At 39.8% G+C, this 21,469-nt stretch overlaps 1 protein-coding gene across 1 annotated transcript in view; it reads left to right on the plus strand.

The window, feature by feature from the left end:
* The window catches only part of LOC121442858 (palmitoyltransferase ZDHHC15-like), a 122,230-nt gene extending 101,079 nt beyond the window's left edge, over nucleotides 1–21,151 (plus strand). The window contains exon 11 of the mRNA XM_041644510.1: nucleotides 21,066–21,151. Within this exon, the coding sequence (XP_041500444.1) occupies nucleotides 21,066–21,151 (86 nt within the window). The remainder of the gene's footprint in view (nucleotides 1–21,065) is intronic.
* The last annotated feature ends 318 nt before the right edge of the window (nucleotides 21,152–21,469 follow it).

A 21,469-nucleotide genomic window follows, 5' to 3' on the forward strand; every position in this document is an offset into this window, starting at 1 on the left:
CAAGAATGCTATTATGTTCTAAAGGTCATGCTCAACTTACAATATTAACATAGCTTCCTAATTTGGGGACCCATTTCTTCTCTGTGTCTTTTTTCTATAGTCTCTTGCCACCTCTACCCAGTATTTTGACCACTGCTTTCTAAAGAGAACATCTTGCTATGCTTGTTATTTTCCTATTCTGAAGAGTTACAGTAAATATGCTGATAAAGGGGGAAATAGTACTAATGACAGTTGTAAGGAAGAAGGAAGAGGCACAAGAAGGCTACTAGGAAGAAACAAGTGACATATAGGTAACAGATATGAGTCATAATGGACATAACATGGAAGAGGATTTGGTAGAGTTCATAAAAGAGTTGTTATTCATATTATCACTTCCTGTTAGTATTGATATAATGAATGATATTTTATCATGATCACTGGGGCACTGGTACACAGACCAAATTGACATTTTGAAATAAGAAATGGGAAGAACAGCAGAAAGCTTGGTATGTGTCATAATAGCTTCACGGCAGGCAGTAACTATAGAAAGGGAGAAAAAAAGATCAAGGCTAAGAGATCTTTTATACAGCTAGGGATAGTCCACTCACTAGAGATATGTGGGAGTTATCTGCGTAGACACGGCATTGGCATTCAACCAGGAGATAATCTAGTAAGAGAATAGAAGTGGAGACAGGAAATAAAGTGCATTGAAATACATCGGTGTGACCAAGACAATGGGGAAAGAGAAAGTAGAGGGCCATGGTTGGAGTATCCGAAAACAAAGCTCAGTGAAGACTCCCCAACCCTACTGTCAGACAAAAAGGCTGAGAGGCTGAAGGCAAAGGATGAGTTGACTCCAAGTGAGTAATGTATCAGGAAGCAATCATGACTCGAGTTCTTGTATTCTGTACATTGTACTCTTTCCCTACTCTTCTCATTTCTGAGAACCAGTAGCTAAAAATACACACACAGAGACACAAAACCAAGTTGAAGGGTTCATGTGCTAACCTAGATTTTAAAGTAAAGGAGGAAATAGATCTTAGATAACATAAGGAAACCAGAGCTGAGAAGCATACAATAAGACTGAATTGACAGACTTTTGATTGGATAATAGGAAAATCACTACTGCATAAGCAGCCAGAGCAGGGGATGGAGGAAGCAGCGGAGGTACAGACTGTAGGAGGCATTGAATTGACTTACTAAATCCTGTTATTTGTCTTCTATTACGCAGAACACGATTCTTTGAAGTTGCTGCTTTTATTCAATTCATTCCTCACCTATGAAGTCTTAGCTTAATCTCACCCTGGGAAGGATGCCATGAAGGAAATTGAAAATCAGGTTTTTCATCTGAAGCGCCAGTGCCCACAAGAGCACAGTTTTAATTCAAATAATTGTTTGGTAGGAGTGTTGTGCCAAATCAGAGTGTGAGTCACTCTGGGGAAAAAAATAAAAGAGACCCACTTAGCAAAATCCTGAAGATCAACTTCTCGAAGATTTTCCTGCCAAACACACCTAAAATGTATCAAGGCAGGCAACTAGCAGCTAGTCACGAGGGTTGAAAGAGTTTGTTAGCAGCACTTCTCCAGAGCAACAAGGCCAGTGCTCTTATCGCCCTTAAAACTTGTCATTGCTAGCTGGGCGGTGGTGGCGCACACCTTTAATCCCAGCACTCGGGAGGCAGAGGCAGGCGGATCTCTGTGAGTTCGAGACCAGCCTGGTCTACAGAGCTAGTTCCAGGACAGGCTCCAAAGCCACTGAGAAACCCTGTCTCGAAAAAACAAAAAAAAAAAACAAAAAAACTTGTCATTGCTGCCACTGATTGCTATCTCGGAATGTTCATGACGTATGCTTGAGCGCTTGCTACGTCTGTTTTCCCTTTTTTTCACAAGTGAGCTATGTTGGAGCCCTCACTGAAGATTGGGCTACCCTATCCGATTTCGGTTCTGACTTAACTCTACCCTAGCTAGCTAGGCACAGTGATGAATGATGCTCATCTGTTAGACCAGGAGGGCTGCAAATTGACAGAAAAACCTTTCAGGAGAAAAAGAGGGGGAAGTGGGGAGGGAGGGGGAAAGGTGGGGGAGGGAAAAGGGAGGGAAAGGAGAGAGTGGAGAGGACACTGAGATTCTAGAGAAGATAGAATCTTGTGTCCACAAGAGTGTCCTGATTCCAAAAGCAAACATTTTTAGGACCTCTTTTGCTCTCCGCTATAGCTTGAAGAAACTGCTGTGGCTCTGAAGTCAGCCTGATTAACTCAATAGTGTGAGTTTGCCAGCCTGCCATGGCAAAAGTAGCCCACCCTGGCTCGTTAACCTCAGTCAGATTTCACACTTTTGCGAGCACTTTGAATGGCACGTTGATTTTATAACAGAAAATCTACCGGATGCTGTAGGGGGTGACCACTGTTAACATTTTTATCTCAAAATGACATGTACTTTCTGATGCGGGGACTGTGACGAAAGTGTGTATCTGTATATTAAGCAAGGTGAGTCAGAGGGGATTTTCCACTTCCAAAAAGCTACAGATCAGAAACAAAACATTTGTACCATAACCGTTGTTTCTTATTAATCCCCAAACCTCTTCTTGTCTAGATCCCTCATTCCTTTTCAGAAACACACAAACACCTAAGATACTACACTAACACTCATTGTCTGCGTGGAATTACAGTGAGATAGTCATTTTGTGAGTAACAAAACCTGAAACTCTTCATTAAAGACAGATGGCACTGAGCCCTTATCACAGCTATTTAAGTCCAATACCAGCCAATTTTATGGATCAGATTATGTTGATAAATAAAATATTCTTAGTAGTACAGCAGACCAAGCAACTCTTGGCATGTGAATGCCTATGCTTATAAAGGTTTCTGTGTAGAACATCAGTCTTTGGTGCTCTGTGGATGCTGACCACATCCAGAGGTTAAACAAAAATGTTACTGAACAAATATACATCCATATAAGAATTTGAATACCACTTTGATCCATTTTCTGTTAATATAAAAAGTTATTGAGTTTGGCATGATGACACATGCCCTTAATCTCAGGACTAGGGAGGCAGAGGCAGGCAGATCTCTGTGAGTTTGAGGCCAGCCAGGGCTGTTGCACAGAGAAAACCTGTTTCAAAAAACTGTTAAGAAAAGTTATCAGAGGCTATGTACTTCATGAAGTAGTCTCCCGCTTCTGATGGCTGGAGAGTTGAGACAGTATGCTGACAGTGTCACAGCAGAGTCTCCCATGCACACACCTACACCACAACTTGGTGCACAATCAGAAAGAGAAATGGCTGCTGCAGAAAGGACCTAACACTGGGAGGAGCTTTGCTTTGTAAAAGTCTTCTCATACAAGAATTATCATGGGTTCCATAAGTACTACAGTGTTGCTTCTGAGGCTAAAACTCTGAGTGACTTAAGTACCTTCTGCCATACCCCACTTCTGGAAGTTTCCACCACTCAATGCTACCACATTGGGGACCAAGCAGCACAAACCTCTGAGGGGCACCCTTAGCACATAGCGCTCACCTGTACTTTTCAATCTTACAGATGATTCAGGAGACTCATCATCACTTGCTATGGAAACAGAAACGTAGCAGTTTTCATGTGTTCTGCATCTCCACCAGGTCAGTACTCTGAAGGAGGCACATTTAGTGCCACCTGGACTAAGAAGCATTGGGAGCAGAACTAGAAAAGGTGTGTGTTCGCATTCTGGTGAGCAAGGGGCTAAATTATTTGCCCTTGTTGCACACACGAGAAGTCCTGTGCAAAATTTCCCTGTGCAATTTACTGAAAAAGATGTCTTGATTCCCTAAGAACTCACACTGTGCTAAAAGACCCCAGGGGATCCAAAACCAGCCAAATATCCTGTTCAGGTTATTTACTTTCATACTGTGAATTATGTAAGCCTTGTCGTGGTGCATTCCAGGTCTCCAAAACAATACAGATTACAAATAAGTTATTTGTGCTTGACTCCATTATGTCTGTTAATAACCTACTCTTACCCACTAACAAGCAAAGAGCAGCCTACCTGTACTCCAAACATCCTAAATGCTACTAATTTGTTATCAGGGGCAGGCAGCGTTTTGCACAGGATTCTCTTTGACATGTTGAAAAGACAGTCTTCTGGAACTTTGCGACACTTACGAGTAAATAAAACCAATGTAATTCCATAGTAAAGGGGGACTTTTAGCTATGTAAGTATCACATTGCTCAAAGCTCTGAACTGGTAAGGTGTCACTTCTTTCCCCATGGAAAGGCTAGCAGTTAGAAGCCTCTTAATCTGTTTGTGGGTTCTCCTGTCTTCAGTCCTTTCCCTGCACAACTTCTGCCATGGACTGATACGAGGAAAGGTACTATAAAAGACCTCGTGTGTGCCAGCTAGTTTGCCAAGCACTTCTATCGACTCTCCAAGGTGACTGTTACAGTTCATATTTTCTTGAGAGAAAGCTGAGGCTACACAGCTGCCAAGGGGTTCACCTGAAATTGCAACCCAGGACTGTATGGCTTCCAATCACGCCATGTCCCTTATGACGGTGCATTTAAAGGCCTGATGGACTCTGGCCATGCAGCTTCAATTTTAACTAAAGGTTAAAATAGAGACCAGTTAAGTCTGTTTACTTATTCAAGCCCTTGATGAAATGCTTGATATTTTGGGAAGGCGACCTGTAATATCTAGTAATACCTGCATTTCGGCTATCTAGGATGGTTCTTTATTTATATGTGTGTCTAAAGGTAGTCTGAAATGCCAGTATTTTGGTATATTAACTGCTTAATGAAAAAGTGTTGTGGAAGGGTACACTTAGGAATACATGGATATAAGCATACTCAGAGTAGAAATTCATGGGCCTTTCAATGTGCTATGGGCTTTGTGACTCACTAAGCAGCAGTTGTAGTCAGCCTTTGGATTTATTTGACTATCAAATCTTTTCTTGTCCTCTCCTATTCAAGTCATGGGACCTTGCCCTTCTGGCAGTACATATTAAGATTTTTAATGTGCTGAGGAATATTGGGAATCCCCCAAAGTGAGGTAAGATATTTCCCAATTTATATGTCCATGTGATTCCCCCTCACCTTCCATGAACATCTGGAATGAATTCTAAACCATGAAATGCATGGCTTCTACTTCCCCAGGGAACCAAAATGACCTCTAAGCAATCAATACCTTTTCCAAGCAACACTATCCAAGTGAATTGGGTGATTGGTTTTTATGGAAAAAATAAATACATGTTCTGATAATAATAAAAGAATGTTTGAGGGAACAGTGGGAAAACTATTATAAACTTGTCAAGAATCTGGCTACAGTGGTGTATGCCTTCAATTCAAGCACCAGGGAGGCAGAGACAGGTCTCTGGGATACATAGTGAGTTCCAGGACAACCAGGGCTATGAAGACATTTTAAAATATGTATAGATAGTGACTATAATGGTATTAGTAAAATCTCCAATTTGATATCAACTTGAATATCTAGCCATAGAATAGTTGAAATATATATATATATGTTCAAAACTATAGTTTTGTATATATTTTCCTTTATTTTATTTTGAAGAACATTTTTAAATAAAGAAAAAAATAAAATACGAAATTCATACCCAAGTTTGTAACTTAGAATTAGTAACTATTGGGGCTGAAGAGGTGGCTCAGTGGTTAAGAGCACTGGCTACTTTTCCAGGGGACCTAGACTGAGTTCCCAGCAACCATGGTGGCACAAATCCTCCTCTCACTCCAGTTTCAGGAGATTTGACCTCTATTTGAACTGTATCCATACAGCGCACAGACAAATGTGCAGGCCAAAAAGCCACACATAGAGGTAAACTAGAATCTCAAAAAACAACCAATAAACACTTAGATTTTACTTTGTTTCAGCTTTTGTATATAAGAAAGAAATTATTTTCATGATCTTTCCACAAAGACTCACGGATTCTACATAGTTTTTTCAAAATGAAAGGACTAATGTGGGGAAATCATTGGCAAAATATGCAGCATACAGAAATGAACATCTTCAATTCAATAATTTCTTCAAACTCATTAAAAAAACACACAAGTTAGAAAATGGACAAAAGGAGTAACAATACAATCAATAAAATTATTCAATTTCACTCTAAAGAAGTATGAATTAGCAAAATGTAATTGCTGGTTTTTGTCTACTGAATCAGCTGGCTTTATGATTACACTGCCTAGTGTTGACAAAGACACACTGAGACAAGTATTCATATTCATTGCTGGTATGTTTAAATCCATACACCACTCATTGTGTGAAGGCAAGTTGATGACATCTATAAAAGCCTTTCATGTTCGTGATATTTTAGCTGATAACTAACTGCTCTTTGGGAGTGTATTTAAATGAATTAACCAGAGATCTATATAATTATTTATCAATTTATTGTAATACCAGAATTTTTAAAATAGAACCAAGTATCTAGCAATAGGGGACTTATGAAATAAACCACCCCATCATTCTAATAAATATTACTAAAAGTTATAAAAATATTTTAAAATGATTAAAATGGTTATTTTAAAGAAAAATTAACAGGATTATAGAAAATCATGTATGAATGAAGTTACTTGTGTATGTGTGCATATATATATATATATATCTTTTCATTATTTGGAATAAAGTTATGAATGCTGTCCTTGAAAAGAAATCAATTGGAACTATTTTCATAGGACACAATCCAGTACCAAAATTACTAATATGAATATATTTTCTTTTTTGTTTGTTTGTTTGGGGTGGGGCTCAGTTGTGCCATGGTAAACATGTGGGCTTCAGAGAACAGCTTGTAGGAATTGATTTTCTCCTTCCACCATGTGGGTTCAGGGAATTGAATTCAGGTCATCAGGTTTGGCAGTAAGTGCCTTTCCCCTCTGATCCATGTCTGTCTTTTTAAAACATATCTTCATAAAATGATTTTAATGGTTACAAATGATTATGAACTGGTTGTCACTATGCAACCATTCACAGTTGTTCAACTCATCTGTAAATTCCTGCTTTTTGTCCTCAGGAACCACCATGTCCCATGAGGCTTACAGACTGCAATGTTGAGAACCACTCTAATCCTCAAAATAAGTCACCACGTTGGATAGAAAGCTTCACAGTTTGGGCCTTCCATCAAATATGTGCTGTGCAGATGTTTCAGGACTTTGCAAATTGACTTTACTGACTGAACTCATTTTGAAAACAATTGTTTCAAGCCAGTTTTTCTTTCTTACCCTCTCCCAATCCATGAAAGCCTAAGCATTTTATATATATTGTCATCTAGTTGGAGAAAAGGGAATTCCAAAGATTACCATGGAGTTAATTCCCCCATGAAAGACTATTAATCGTATCTGTCTGCAGGGTCTTTCTAGTTGTGAGGGAATTCAGCTTATGTTCATGGGCATATATAAACATGTGTGTGTGCAGCAGAATTCTGCCAAAAGTCAAGGTTTAAAAACTGAGGATTGTATTTAGTCACGCTTTTCAACTAAATAGCAATTTAAATATTCACTGAACTCTGAACAAATCCTATATCATTTATCTGAAATTTAAGAAGGAGATTAAATAGACTATGACCATGGTCCTGTTGAGAATTGGACAACAATGCAAAACCTGTCCTGTCACAGACGTTTCAGAAAGCACCACAGCTAATAGGGAAGACTACTAGATCAGACTTCCATTTTAGTAAGCATAACTATTAGCATTTTAAGGCCAAGCATGATGGTGCGTGCCTGGCATCCCAAGGTCAAGACCAAGTTGTTCTACATAGTGAGTTCCAGGCCAGCTTGGGTTACATAAGAAAACCCTGTCTTGGGAAAAGATAAAAGGAATTACTTTCTTAAAAACTTCTAATGCCAGACTATGCTCAAAATCTCTATTTTCTTCATTTTCTGCTCTATAGCTTTATTTTAGCCTTTGTAAATTACTTTTGTAATGGTAGAAGTACTGTAAGCCCAAGTTACAGCCCATCCATTTTATAAAAAGGATTTAAGGGTTATTTTCATGTATAATTAAAATTCTGTTGAAGACGACAATGTTTCAGATGTGACACTAGCCTTAGGATTAGCTAAAGGTCTATGTTTTCACAGCAGGAGTTAATGTACAGAGTTAACTGAACAGTGATAGTCCAGTCCTCTTTCTTTAAGCTTCGGTGGCAGTTCAGCCATTAAGAGAGTTTCCATCCATTTCCCCACTTATTTATAAGCAGCCCTCCTTTCAGTCCTAGTGCCTGGATCAATGAGATGGACACTAATGTTGCTTCTTTATAATAATAGTACCTAAGAGTATTGATGTTTTTCATTTTTCAACCAGCACTCTAATGCACAGCTGCTGACAATAAAAGCCCCAACTCTTAACGGAGATCAGTGGGAGTTACAGGGAGCTCACAGTTATCAAGGAATTGAACTCCTTACGAGATAGTTGGGTTTACTAAATTATTCTTTCTAAAATGTCTCTGAGTGAAAAGGAGTTGCTTGGCACAAACAAATCTGTGTTGGGGTGCCAATGCAACTGGGAAAGAAAACAGTCCAGCTATTTAAAGCAACCACAAAATGGGTCCATTTGGACCCCCTAGGTCGTTTTAACCAAGGTGAGACATTTAGCATCAAATAAATAGATTGTGGTCTGCATTTCATTTGAGAGAATACAAGACATGAATAAGCCTATTAGGGAGAGGGCCTAGGGACTGCTTTCAAAATTCACAGATTGAGGAGCAACCTAGAAGACTGTGCATGCTGGATTCATAGTGAAAGTGTATGCTTTCACATGGGAAGAACTTTCCCTTTCCATGCTCTGTCTGAAGCACCCTTCTTGTCTAGGTTTCCCTTGGAAGTATATTTGGCTATTCACATGGCTCTAGGATCCACAGGCCTTGCCTTCTAGTCCTATACAAATGCACCTTTCTCTAAAACGGTGCAAGCAGCACTCCACAGCAAGTCAGCGTCAAAGCAACCTTCCCAGCCCCAACTATTGTCTCCACTAAGATCCAGAAGCTGCAAAGTCAGGAAAGCATCAGGAACTTCTCCTCTGTCAAGTGTATTAGTTAGCATTTAGCCCTTCTAGAAATCCTGTTGCAAAGGACAATATTAGTAAACGACGGGGAAGTAGTGGAAGGGTAAAGCTCAGGTTAATGCAAGCTGACTGTTCAGTGTCTTAAGACTTATACTATCTCCAAAAATGCCAAATAAACGGGGTTTCTCTGGGTGCTTGAAGAAAGAAGAAGCCCTGTTCTTGCTTTAGTATCTTGATCCCATTAGTTTATAGACATTGATTATATCTCTATACATAGATTCTTTGTGCATTGGATACTGTATATAGGCATTTTAGTGATTACTTATTGATCAAGAAGGCAGGTTTGCTTTATAATCAGAACACCCTGACCTCACTCATTGGCTTTCTTTTCCTGGAACCCTGCCCAATACTTCTGCGGGATCTCATTCCCCAATCTTTGGTACTCTTCTTCCACAGTGGGAAAATGGAGCTACTTTTGCTAATATCCCACAGTTGAAAGGTGCTATGTAACTCCCTCGTGCTCTTACATATTTTTATTGGCAGGACTGGAATGAAGGGTTTAACTATTACCGCATTTCTGAGCACCAGGTCTGCTCCATTCTTTCCTTCCACACTCTCAGTACAGAGTATTATTTTGCAGAGCCTAGAGTACTTTATTAATGTTCTTCCATTAGTTCCAATAATGTTCTTGGAAAGACATAGAATGTAAATTGTTTTCCAAAAGCTGAAGATAAAAGAGGTAAAGTGCCATCCAAAAACACATAGATATTTTGGACAGCCTACTGTTAGAGAGACTTCTAGTGCAGGAATTGCCAGGGACCACCTTAGAACACCAGGAACAAACAGAAAGGAATCACACTCCAAATTCTTGAAGTGTGTGATTTAGACAGCTCTTTATTTTCTAATGCAATATGTGCCTCCTTTCCTCACTGGCCCCATATGACATACGTATTTCTCACTGGATGGCATCAGCCAGTGCCATAATCTTTTGTGGCACCCAGACAGCCCAACCTCAGGGTTCACTTTTCCAGGGAAAACAATGTGCTTCCTCACGTTCGTGCCAAATTGCACAGAGTGTAGGCATTTATGTTAATGGCTGTTTCAGCACAGTCCTGACAGGTATGTTTTAAGAATACTGTGTATACATACATTACTGCAATATACACTTAGATTTAACCAGGCCACAACTGACGGGAATGTAACAATCACTCATAGTCTACCCCTTTCAACTCTCACCACACGCATCTACATATGTGGACATTTACATGGACATGAATACATGAATGCACTTCTTTTAAGGCAAGTGCTAGGTCAGAGCGAATATTTTACAGGGATTGTTCTGTTCTCTCCTTTTTAATGAAGTCCAAAATCACAGGAAGTGAACATTCCGTTCATCTGTTCTAAAATATCTGCTGTCAGAGTAGCTAAGATACTCAGTGGGGCCAAAAGACATGCTCTGTACAAAAGCAGGCACAGAGGACATCTAGCAAGATTATCAGACCCTATTGCAAATTCCATGTTTGCAGAAAGTTCATGCACTCTGTCCAGTCAGGAGGAAATGATTGACAGAGTATGCCACATTTGCATTTCTTTAACCATATCTATAATATACCATACTATGCTGTAGCCTTTGCATGTGGGTATTATAAAATATAGTAAAGAATGGGTGGCTCTTACCAGCATGCAACCCTTGACTTGTTTGCTTCCCCCAAGGGCTAAGGCTGTGTCCTGCCAGTGTTCAAAACTGTTAAATGTGTTCTTTGGAGTAGCCTAGTTAACATCTGTCAACAGAACGAGATAAAACACACCGTGAATTCAATCTATCAGGATACAGATTTTTGGTAGGGGATGGCTAAAAGAAAAGAACAGTAAGATAAGATGCATTCAAAGAGTAATTGCTCTCAGCCCGCTGTCTAAATCAGCAAAGGAGCACAGCAGGAAACTGGGAACTGGGTCTTGATAATGTATGGAACGTATTGGAGAGCCAGAAAAGGAAAGACGCTGGGGGACTTCAACAGTTAAGCTCAAGTTGCCAATTTACTATAAATCCCTTTTGCCATCAGTCTCCTTACAGTGACTGTATATAGTATTCTTAAAACAGTGTGTCTTGCTGCAGAAATATTGAAAAATGCTTTATCTTCCTATGTCCTTTATTAAAACGATATACATAAATTTGTTGTGTCCTTTCTTTTTTAATAATTTATCTTATGTGTATCGATGTGCATGTATGTCTGTGGGAGGGTGTCAGATCTTGGAGTTACCGACAATTGTACCATGTGGGTGCTGGAAATTGAACTCAGGTCCTCTAGGAGAACAGATAGTTCTCCTAACCACTGAGCCATCTCTCTAGCCCCCAATTGTGTCTTTTCTATATCATAAGTTGTAAAACAATGTTGGTAAAGGCTAGAGCTTCAGGCTACTTTGCTGGCAAATTCTGTACATCTCATTTCCCAGGAAACACTAGTTTACTCACTCCGGGTGGGTTAGTAGGTATGGCATATAGACTTCTCTGTACCAACTCATCTTGTGAACACCCCCTCCTACACTTTCAGTGTTTTTCTTTTACATGAGTAGAGCTGAGAAATTAACGGTAATGGCTTTTTGATAGAACACTGACCAGGCTAATGGCACTTAATCGTGTTCAGCCTCTGCTCAGCCTCACATGCCTTCTGTCTTTTACTTTGCCATTATGATAGTTAAAAAAAAAAGAAAAGAAGGAAAAAAGAAAAGTCTTGCTTGATGTGTCTAAACATGCTCTCAAGTCTGGTTTGCTTTTTCTCATACCAAGAACTGTGTTTATTGGTCTCTAAAAGTATATAACCTGAAGGAAAAAAAGGCAATAGTCCTGAGAGTAAAATGTAGTAGCCCACTTGCTCCTAACCCACACATTATACACTTAGAGAAATATTTGAAACTGGCATCATCAAGTAAGCTCTCTGATATTTTCCTTCAGGGCTGACAAGTGGCTTATTTGATAAAGTATCTGAGGTGAGGCACCCGAGTTCAGATCTTCAGCACCCATGTAAAAAGCCAGATGTATAACCGCAAGATCTCCATTACTCCAAGCAACAGCAGAATGTCTGAGGGGAGTTTCGGTGAGGATCCAAAAATGATGGTGTGCCAGAGACCTTGAACCAGACCAATGACTCATTACACTGAATATTTTGCATGGAGCTGGTTGGACAAAAGGATATACTGTGTGACACACCGCAGCTCCCGATGCCACTAGGATGAATGAAGAGGTGTTAGAAAGACAGAGGAGGCAGACGCGCAGAGGCGGAGCGGCGCGGCGGCCAGACGCGGCGGAGCGGCGCGGCGGCCAGATGCGGCAGAGCAACACCACATACAGGAAGAGGCTTTCGGGGACCAGCACAGCGGCAGACCCAAGCGGCGGGGACAGGCGTGCAATAAGGAGAGCAGTTCGCCCTACTACAATTGAATCAAAGAGGTAGGCTTTTGGTTGGCCAGGTCACTGGCACAAGGGGAGCCTGGTCCTGTCCTGAAGATCCTTCGGAGGGGTGAGAGGGTTCTTGGCCTGCAGCAGGAAACACGAAAGAGAGTGAGGGCATTTTGTAAGCGGAGCCCTTGGCCAGCAGGGAAACCTGATCCGGTTTTTAAAGGACCCATTGGATAGGATCAATAGGAGGAAATGGGCAGGCGCCAAGGCAAGAATTCACCCAATAATCCGAAAAACAACATGAAAACATCAGAACCCAATGATCTTACAACAGAAGTATTTGAACAACCTAACACAGAAGAAGTGGAAAAAATTGACTTTATGAAGATAATAGAGTCCCTTAAACAACATGTAAAAAATGCCCTTATAGAAATGGATGAGAAGTATAACAAAAAGTTTGAAGAAATGAGTAAATACGTACATGATACCCTGGGAAACCAAGAAAAAACCATCAAGCAGGTAATGGAAACAGTTCAAGAATTGAAAACTGAAATGAAGGCAAAGAAGAAAATACAAACTGAGGACCAGCTGGATATGGAAAATCTAGGCCAACGAGCAGAGTCTACAGAAACAAGCATAATCAATAGAATACAAGAGCTAGAAGAAAGACTCTCAGATGCTGAGGACACCATAGAGAAAATAAATGAACAGATCAAAGAAAACAGCAAAGCCAACAAATTCTCAACACAAAACATTCAGGAACTATGGGACACAATAAAAAAACCAAACCTAAGAATAATAGGAATAGAAGAAGGAGAAGAGTCACAGCTCAAAGGCCCAGAAAATATTTTCAACAAAATTATGGAAGAAAACTTTCCCAACTTAAAGAAAGATATTCATTTAAATATTCAAGAAGCATACAGAACACCAAACAGACTGGATCAAAGAAAAACATCTCCTCGCCATATAATAATCAAAACACAAAATATACAGGTTAAAGAAAGAATATTAAGAGCTGCAAAAGAAAAAGGGCAAGTAACTTATAAAGGTAAACCGATCAGACTTACACCTGACTTCTCGATGGAAACTATGAAAGCCAGAAGGTCCTGGATAGAGGTTCTGCAGAAGCTAAGAGACCATGGATGCAAACCCAAACTACTATACCCAGCCAAGCTATCGTTCATTATCAATGGAGAAAACAAGACATTCCAGGATAAGAACAAATTTAAACAATACGTAGCCACAAATCCAGCACTACAGAAAGTAATAGAAGGAAAATCACAACCCAAGGAATCCAACACTGCCAACACTGCCTACAATAACCCAGGCATCTAATGACCCTTCACGAGCACATCTCAAAGAAGGGAGACACACAATCTCTACTACCAAAAGCAATAAGAATAACCGGAGTAAACAACCACTGGTCATTAATATCACTTAATATTAATGGGCTCAATTCACCTATAAAAAGGCACAGGCTAAAAGATTGGATACGAAAACAGGATCCAACATTCTGCTGTTTGCAAGAAACACATCTCAACCACAAAGACAGGCACCTACTCAGAGTAAAGGGTTGGGAAAAGGTCTTTCAAGCAAATGGTCCTAAGAAAAAAGCAGGTGTGGCCATACTAATTTCTAACAAAACTGACTTCAAACTAAAATCAATCAGAAGAGACCGAGACGGTCACTTTATACTCATAACAGGAACAATTCATCAGGAGGACGTCTCAATCCTGAATATATACGCCCCCAATATAAAAGCACCTACTTATGTAAAAGAAATATTACTAGAACTCAAGGCAGACATCAAACCACACACACTAGTAGTAGGAGACTTCAACACACCTCTCTCTCCAAGGGACAGGTCAATCAGACAGAAACCTAATAGAGAATTAAGAGAATTATTGGAGGTAATGAAGCAAATGGACTTAACAGACATCTATAGAACATTCCACCCAAATAGGAAAGAATATACCTTCTTCTCTGCAGCTCATGGAACCTTCTCAAAAATTGACCACATACTCGGAAACAAAGGAAACCTCCACAGATACAAAAAAATATCAGTGTCCACCTGTGTCTTATCAGATCATCACGGATTAAAGTTAGAAGGCAACAACCACGCTGCCCCCAAAAAACCGACAAACTCATGGAAACTGAACAGTCAACTACTGAACCACACCTGGGTCAAGGAAGAAATCAAGAAAGAAATTAAAGTCTTCCTTGAATTTAATGAAAATAAAGGGACAACATACTCAAACCTATGGGACACAATGAAAGCAGTGCTAAGAGGAAAGTTCATAGCACTAAGTGCCCACTTAAAGAAAACGGAGAATGCATACATTGGGGACTTAAAAACACACCTGAAAGCTCTAGAAAAAAAAGAAGCAGACGGGCCCAGGAGAAGTAGAAGACTGGAAATAATCAAACTGAGGGCAGAAATCAACAAAATAGAAACACAGAAAACAGTCCAAAGAATCAATGAAACAAAAAGCTGGTTCTTGGAGAAAATCAACAAGATCGACAAACCCCTATCCAAACTAATTAAACGACAGAGAGAGAACACGCAAATAAATAAGATCAGAAATGAAAAGGGGGACATAACCACAGACACAGAGGAAATTCAGAGAATCATTAGATCTTACTACAAAAGCCTGCATGCCACAAAACTGGAAAATACAAAAGAAATGGACATTTTTTTTAAATAAGTATCATATACCAAAGCTAAACCAAGACCAGGTGAATGATCTAAATAGACCGGTTTCTCGCGAAGAATTAGAAATGGTTATCAAAAATCTCCCTTCGAAAAAAAGCCCAGGACCAGATGGTTTCAATGCAGAATTCTACCAGAACTTCCAAGAAGAACTAATACCTATACTCCTTAATGTATTTCACAATATAGAATCAGAAGAGTCATTGCCAAATTCCTTTTATGAAGCTACAGTTACCCTGATACCAAAACCACAAAAAGACCCAACCAAGAAAGAGAATTACAGACCGATCTCACTCATGAACATCGACGCAAAAATTTTCAATAAAATACTGGCAAACCGAATCCAAGAACACATAAGAAAAATTATCCATTATGATCAAGTAGGCTTCATCCCAGAGATGCAGGGCTGGTTCAACATACGCAAATCTATCAATGTAATCCAGCATATAAATAAACTGAAAGAAAAAAACCATATGATCATTTCACTAGATGCTGAAAAAGCATTCGACAAAATTCAACACCCCTTTATGATAAAGGTCTTGGAGAGAATAGGGATACAAGGGTCCTACCTAAATATAATAAAAGCTATTTACAGCAAGCCAACAGCTAACATTAAATTAAACGGAGAAAAACTCAAAGCCATCCCACTAAAATCAGGAACACGACAAGGATGTCCACTCTCTCCATACCTCTTCAATATAGTGCTTGAAGTTCTAGCAATAGCAATAAGACAACATAAGGAGATCAAGGGGATTCGTATTGGAAAGGAAGAAGTTAAGCTTTCATTATTTGCAGATGATATGATAGTGTACATAAGCGACCCCAAAAATTCTACCAAAGAACTCCTACAGCTGATAAACAGCTTTAGTAATGTGGCAGGATACAAGATCAACTCCAAAAAATCAGTTGCGTTCCTATACACTAAGGATAAGGAAGCAGAGAGGGAAATCAGAGAAGCATCACCTTTCACGATAGCCACAAATAGCATAAAATACCTTGGGGTAACCCTGACCAAGGAAGTGAAAGATCTACTTGACAAGAACTATAAGTCTTTGAAGAAAGAAATTGAAGAAGACACCAGAAAATGGAAAGACCTCCCTTGCTCTTGGATTGGGAGGATCAACATAGTAAAAATGGCAATTCTACCAAAAGCAATCTATAGATTCAATGCAATCCCCATCAAAATCCCATCAAAATTCTTCACAGATCTGGAGAAGACAATAATTAACTTTATATGGAAAAACAAAAAACCCAGGATAGCCAAAACAATCTTATACAATAAAGGATTGTCTGGAGGCATTACCATCCCTGACTTCAAACTCTATTACAGAGCTACAGTATTGAAAACAGCTTGGTATTGGCATAAAAACAGAGAAGTCGACCAATGGAATCGAATAGAAGACCCTGACATTAACCCACAAACCTATGAACACCTGATCTTCGATAAAGGAGCTAAAAGTATACAATGGAAAAAAGAGAGCATCTTCAACAAATGGTGCTGGCAAAACTGGATGTCAATCTGTAGACGAATGAAAATAGATCCATATCTATCACCATGCACAAAACTCAAATCCAAATGGATTAAAGACCTCAATATCAGTCCGAACACACTGAACCTGATAGAAGAGAAAGTGGGAAGTACTTTACAGCAAATGGGCACAGGAGACCACTTCCTATGTATAACCCCAGCAGCACAGACACTAAGGGCATCATTGAATAAATGGGACTTCCTGAGGCTGAGAAGCTTCTGTAAAGCAAAGGACACTGTCACTAAGACAAAAAGACAACCCACTGACTGGGAGAAGATCTTCACCAACCCTGCAACTGACAAAGGTTTGATCTCCAAAATATATAAAGAACTCAAGAAACTAGACCGTAAAAGGCTAATCAACCCAATTATAAAATGGGGCACTGAGCTGAACAGAGAATTCTCAACAGAAGAAGTTCAAATGGCCAAAAGATACTTAAGGTCATGCTCAACTTCCTTAGCGATCAGGGAAATGCAAATCAAGACAACTTTAAGATACCACCTTACACCTGTCAGAATGGCTAAAATAAAAAACACCAATGATAGCCTTTGCTGGAGAGGTTGTGGAGAAAGGGGTACAATCACCCATTGCTGGTGGGAATGCAAACTTGTGCAACCACTCTGGAAAGCAGTGTTTCGGTTTCTCAGGAAATTCGGGATCAACCTACCCCTGGATCCAGCAATACCACTCTTGGGAATATACCCAAGAGAGGCCCTATCATACAACAAAAGTATATGCTCAACTATGTTCATGGCAGCATTGTTTGTAATAGCCAGAACCTGGAAACAACCTAGATGCCCTTCAACGGAAGAATGGATGAAGAAAGTATGGAATATATACATATTAGAGTATTACTCAGCAGTAAAAAACAAGGACTTCTTGAATTTTGCATACAAATGGATGGAAATAGAAAACACTATCCTGAGTGAGGTAAGCCAGACCCAAAAAGAGGAACATGGGATGTACTCACTCATATTTGGTTTCTAGCCATAAATAAAGGACATTGAGCTTATAATTCATGTTCCTAGAGAAGCTAAATAAGGCGAATCCAAAGACAAACACATAGGCATCCTCAGGAATATTAACCTTCATCAGGCGATGAAAGGAGACAGAGACAGAGACCCACACGGGAGCACCGGACAGAAATCTCAAGGTCCAAATCAGGAGCAGAAGGAGACGGAGCACGAGCAAGGAACTCAGGACCACAAGGGGTGCACCCACACACTAAGACAATGGGGATGTTCTATTGGGATCTCACCAAGGCCAGCTGGCCTAGGTCTGAAAAAGCATGGGATAAATCCGGACTAGCTGAACATAGCAGACAATGAGGAATACTGAGAACTCAAGAACAATTGCAGTGGGTTTTTGATCCTACTGCACGTACTGGCTTTGTGGGAGCCTAGGCAGTTTGAATGCTCACCTTAGGAGACCTGGATAGAGGTGGGCAGTCCTTGGGCTTCCCACAGGTCAGGGAACCCTGATTGCTCTTCGAGCAGATGGGGGGGGGGACTTGATCGGGGGAGGGAAATGGGAAGCGGTTGTGGGGACGAGGCAGAAATCCTTAATAAATAAATAAATTAAAAAAAAAAAGAAAGACAGAGGAGTGGGGTTGGGGGTGTTTGTTTTGTTTTTAATTACTTTGGGGGTGTTATTTTAGGGGACATGCTTCAGGGGTGAGGGGTGGATATGGAGGGACTGGGAGGTGAGAAGGATTGGGGTAAATGATGTAAAATTCACAAAGAATTAATAAAGAATTATGCTTTGTTTTGTTTTTTTAAAAGAAGTCAAATGCCTTGCCTATAATCCCAACATCAAGGAAGCAGATACAAGAGGATCCCTGAGGCTTGCGTAGCAGCCAGTTTCAAGGACTCTGTGAGCTCCAGGCTTAATGAGAAATCCTGTCTGAAAAGCAAGGTAGAAAGTGAACGGAGAGACATCTGACATTGCCCTAACTTCCAGACTCACAAGCACACACACACACACACACACACACACACACACACACACAGATGAAATAAAGAGTTCCATCAATAAATGCATCATTTGGGGGGAGAAGGGTGGGAGGAGGGGGAGAAGGGTGGGAGGAGGGGAAGGGAAATGGGAGGCTGGGAGGAGGTGGAAACTTGTTTTTTGTTTATGTTTTTTTTCTTTTCGCAATAAAAAAATTAAAAAAAAATAAATGCATCATTTGCACACAAAAAAATCCTTTCCAGGAAGAATGAAAATCCCTCTCTCTCCCCTCCCATCAGCCAACAAAGAAAGCAGAATGTAAGCAGCTGAAGTTTGGTGAACACCTGACTAAACAAGAGTGGAAAACTGGAACCACTTAAGAGAAGCCCAACCTGTACGGGTCAGGTTCAACAGAAACCCAGCAAGGAGTCGTTTATTTAGATTTGGTATTTTAAAATGTATTTACGTTGTGCTAGGTGAAGACCTTAAAAATCTGTGCTGCAAATGCTATTTGACATATTACAATGCAGCGGCTACAAACAGCTTTCATTTGCATCACAATGTGGTAGAAACAAAGGAAAACGAATTTCTTTCTGGATTAAGAAAGACATAAAGGAAGCTTCTATATAAGAATCTTATTTGAGTTAAGGCTGTTACCAAGGAAATTTAAGGCATAGCCAAAGAAACTTTATAGATATTTATAAAGATATAAATATATAGAATGCTTTATATTAGTATGCATTTTCTTCATGATATAAGCAACAGAAATTTTCAAATCTATTTTTTTCACTATATACAGTGACATTGAAAAGCTCGTCAGTTCCTCTTTGAATATTAAAATACTCACTCTTGCACAGTAGTAGCATGATTCAGTGTTTAGACTACCAACTCTTGAAGATTCAGAAATGTAAGATCAAAAACAGTACATCTTAAGCAAACATTTTCTTTATTTGAAATTTTTTATTCATTTTACATACCAGCCAGAATTCTCCCTTCCTCCCCTCCCTCCCACCTCCTCATCCACTCCTCAAAAAGGGTAAGGCCTCCCATGGGGAGTCAACAAAGCCTGGCCCATTAAGGTGAGGCAGGACCAGCCCCTCCTCCCTGCATAGAGGCTGAGTAAGGCATCCCACCACAGGGAAAGGGCTCCAAAAAGCCAATTAAGCAGACATTTTTTAAAATTATATTTGAATACATTTATGGTATTAAAAGGAAGTTTCTTCATAAACCATCACAGAAATACTCCAGTCAACTTCATGAAGTAGAGTCTCATACTCTGTCCCTGACAGTGTTAGCAAACTCTCAAATCAATCCAGCTGTAGCATATAAAATTTTCAGTGAAAATAAAATACAATTCACTGTACAGGAAAGCAAAAGTTTTGCTGTTAAAACATCACAGAATGTAGATGACTGACAAATTAGTCAAAATGTTACTAAATTACACTTACCAATCCACCCTCATATCATACATAAAACACCCCAAGCAATTAGAAAGCACTTATTAGAGTAATGGGTTTTAGAGACCCAATAGAACGCAAAACTGAGGTTGCTTTGGGATCACAAAGGATCTGCACACAGCAGGGCTACAGGATGCTGGAGTTGAGCGTCCTCTAAAATGTTAAACTAGGGGAAAACACCAGGCAAATCATCCAAAATGAAATAGGAAGCATCAACATTTTAACCCTTTTCCACCTATTATTATTTCCTCTAAATTGGGAAGCTACTTTCTAACTATATGTGTTTTCAAGCTATAGCAATTACAGTTTTAAGCCAGGCCTGTTATCCCAGGCTTAAGCAAGTGGTTGCTAGAGAGTAAGTTCAAAGCCAGCATCTATAACCTAGGGAGAGTATCTTAAGAAAAAGGAAGGAAGGAAAGAAGGAAGGAAGGAAGGAAGGAAGGAAGAAGTTTGAAGAGTTGGGGATATAGGGCAGGTGTGAAATGCAAGAGGCCCTAAGGTTCCCCAGCATAGAGCAGCAGGCGTAGTAGTAGATGGATGATTTGATTGCAGTTCTTGATGGTGTGGTGGTTCAAGCTTGAAATCCCAGCACTCAAGAGGCTGAGGCAGGTAGAAGAACTGCCAGTTCAAGGCCAGCCTGGGCTACACGGGGTGACTCTATGCAAAAAAAAAAATGTTTACACTTCTGAGCCAGCAGGTAAAGGCTGCCACCAAACCTGACCATCTGAGTTCAATCTTCAGAACCTATGTGGTGAAAAGAACTGACTCTCTAAAGGGATCTTCTGATCTCTATATTTATGCATGCATGTACGAGTATGTATGTGTGTGCGTGTATGTGTACACATAAGTAAATGAATAAATAAATAAACATTGTAAATAAGTAAATCCTTTAAAAATTTGCCATCTATTTAGGGTAAAAGTCATTTAGTGCTCCGTGCCTAGCCTACAAACTGAGTGACCTGGAGGCAACTTCAATTTGTGCCCTGTTACTCTACCACAGCCTCAGTATGATCATCTTAACAGGGCCAGTAGAAGGGCCTACTTCTTGTGTTTCTGCTTTTTGTTTTTCAGGAGTCTTTACGGTCTCCAACTCCCGAGCTCAGGTGATCCTTCCATCTCAGAATGTTGCACCCAGATATGATGGCACATACCTATAGTACCAGTGCGTTACTTTTAAATATTTTTATGAGCCATAAGCTTATGATGTTTTCTGCTTTTTATTCACCTAAGAGTTTTGGACAGCTGGAACCGTCAGAAACAATTTTATTTCATATTACTCTTTTTAAAGATACTCTAGTCCTAGTTGATCACTAAAAAAGTTATTTATTAAATGGAATGAAGCTAGTGTGATCCAATGTACTGAATAGTTGTCTTCATAATAATTTTAACTATCAAGAAGCCACCATTTTTGTTAAAAATTGTTGACAAGAAGGAAAAGGAAAAGAGAGAGAAAAAGGGGGCAGGGGTTGAAATGA

The sequence above is a fragment of the Microtus oregoni genome, unplaced genomic scaffold (genome assembly GCF_018167655.1).
Source record: "Microtus oregoni isolate MIOR12 unplaced genomic scaffold, Mior012 000097F_ref0000449, whole genome shotgun sequence".
In the NCBI taxonomy this organism is placed as follows: domain Eukaryota; kingdom Metazoa; phylum Chordata; class Mammalia; order Rodentia; family Cricetidae; genus Microtus; species Microtus oregoni.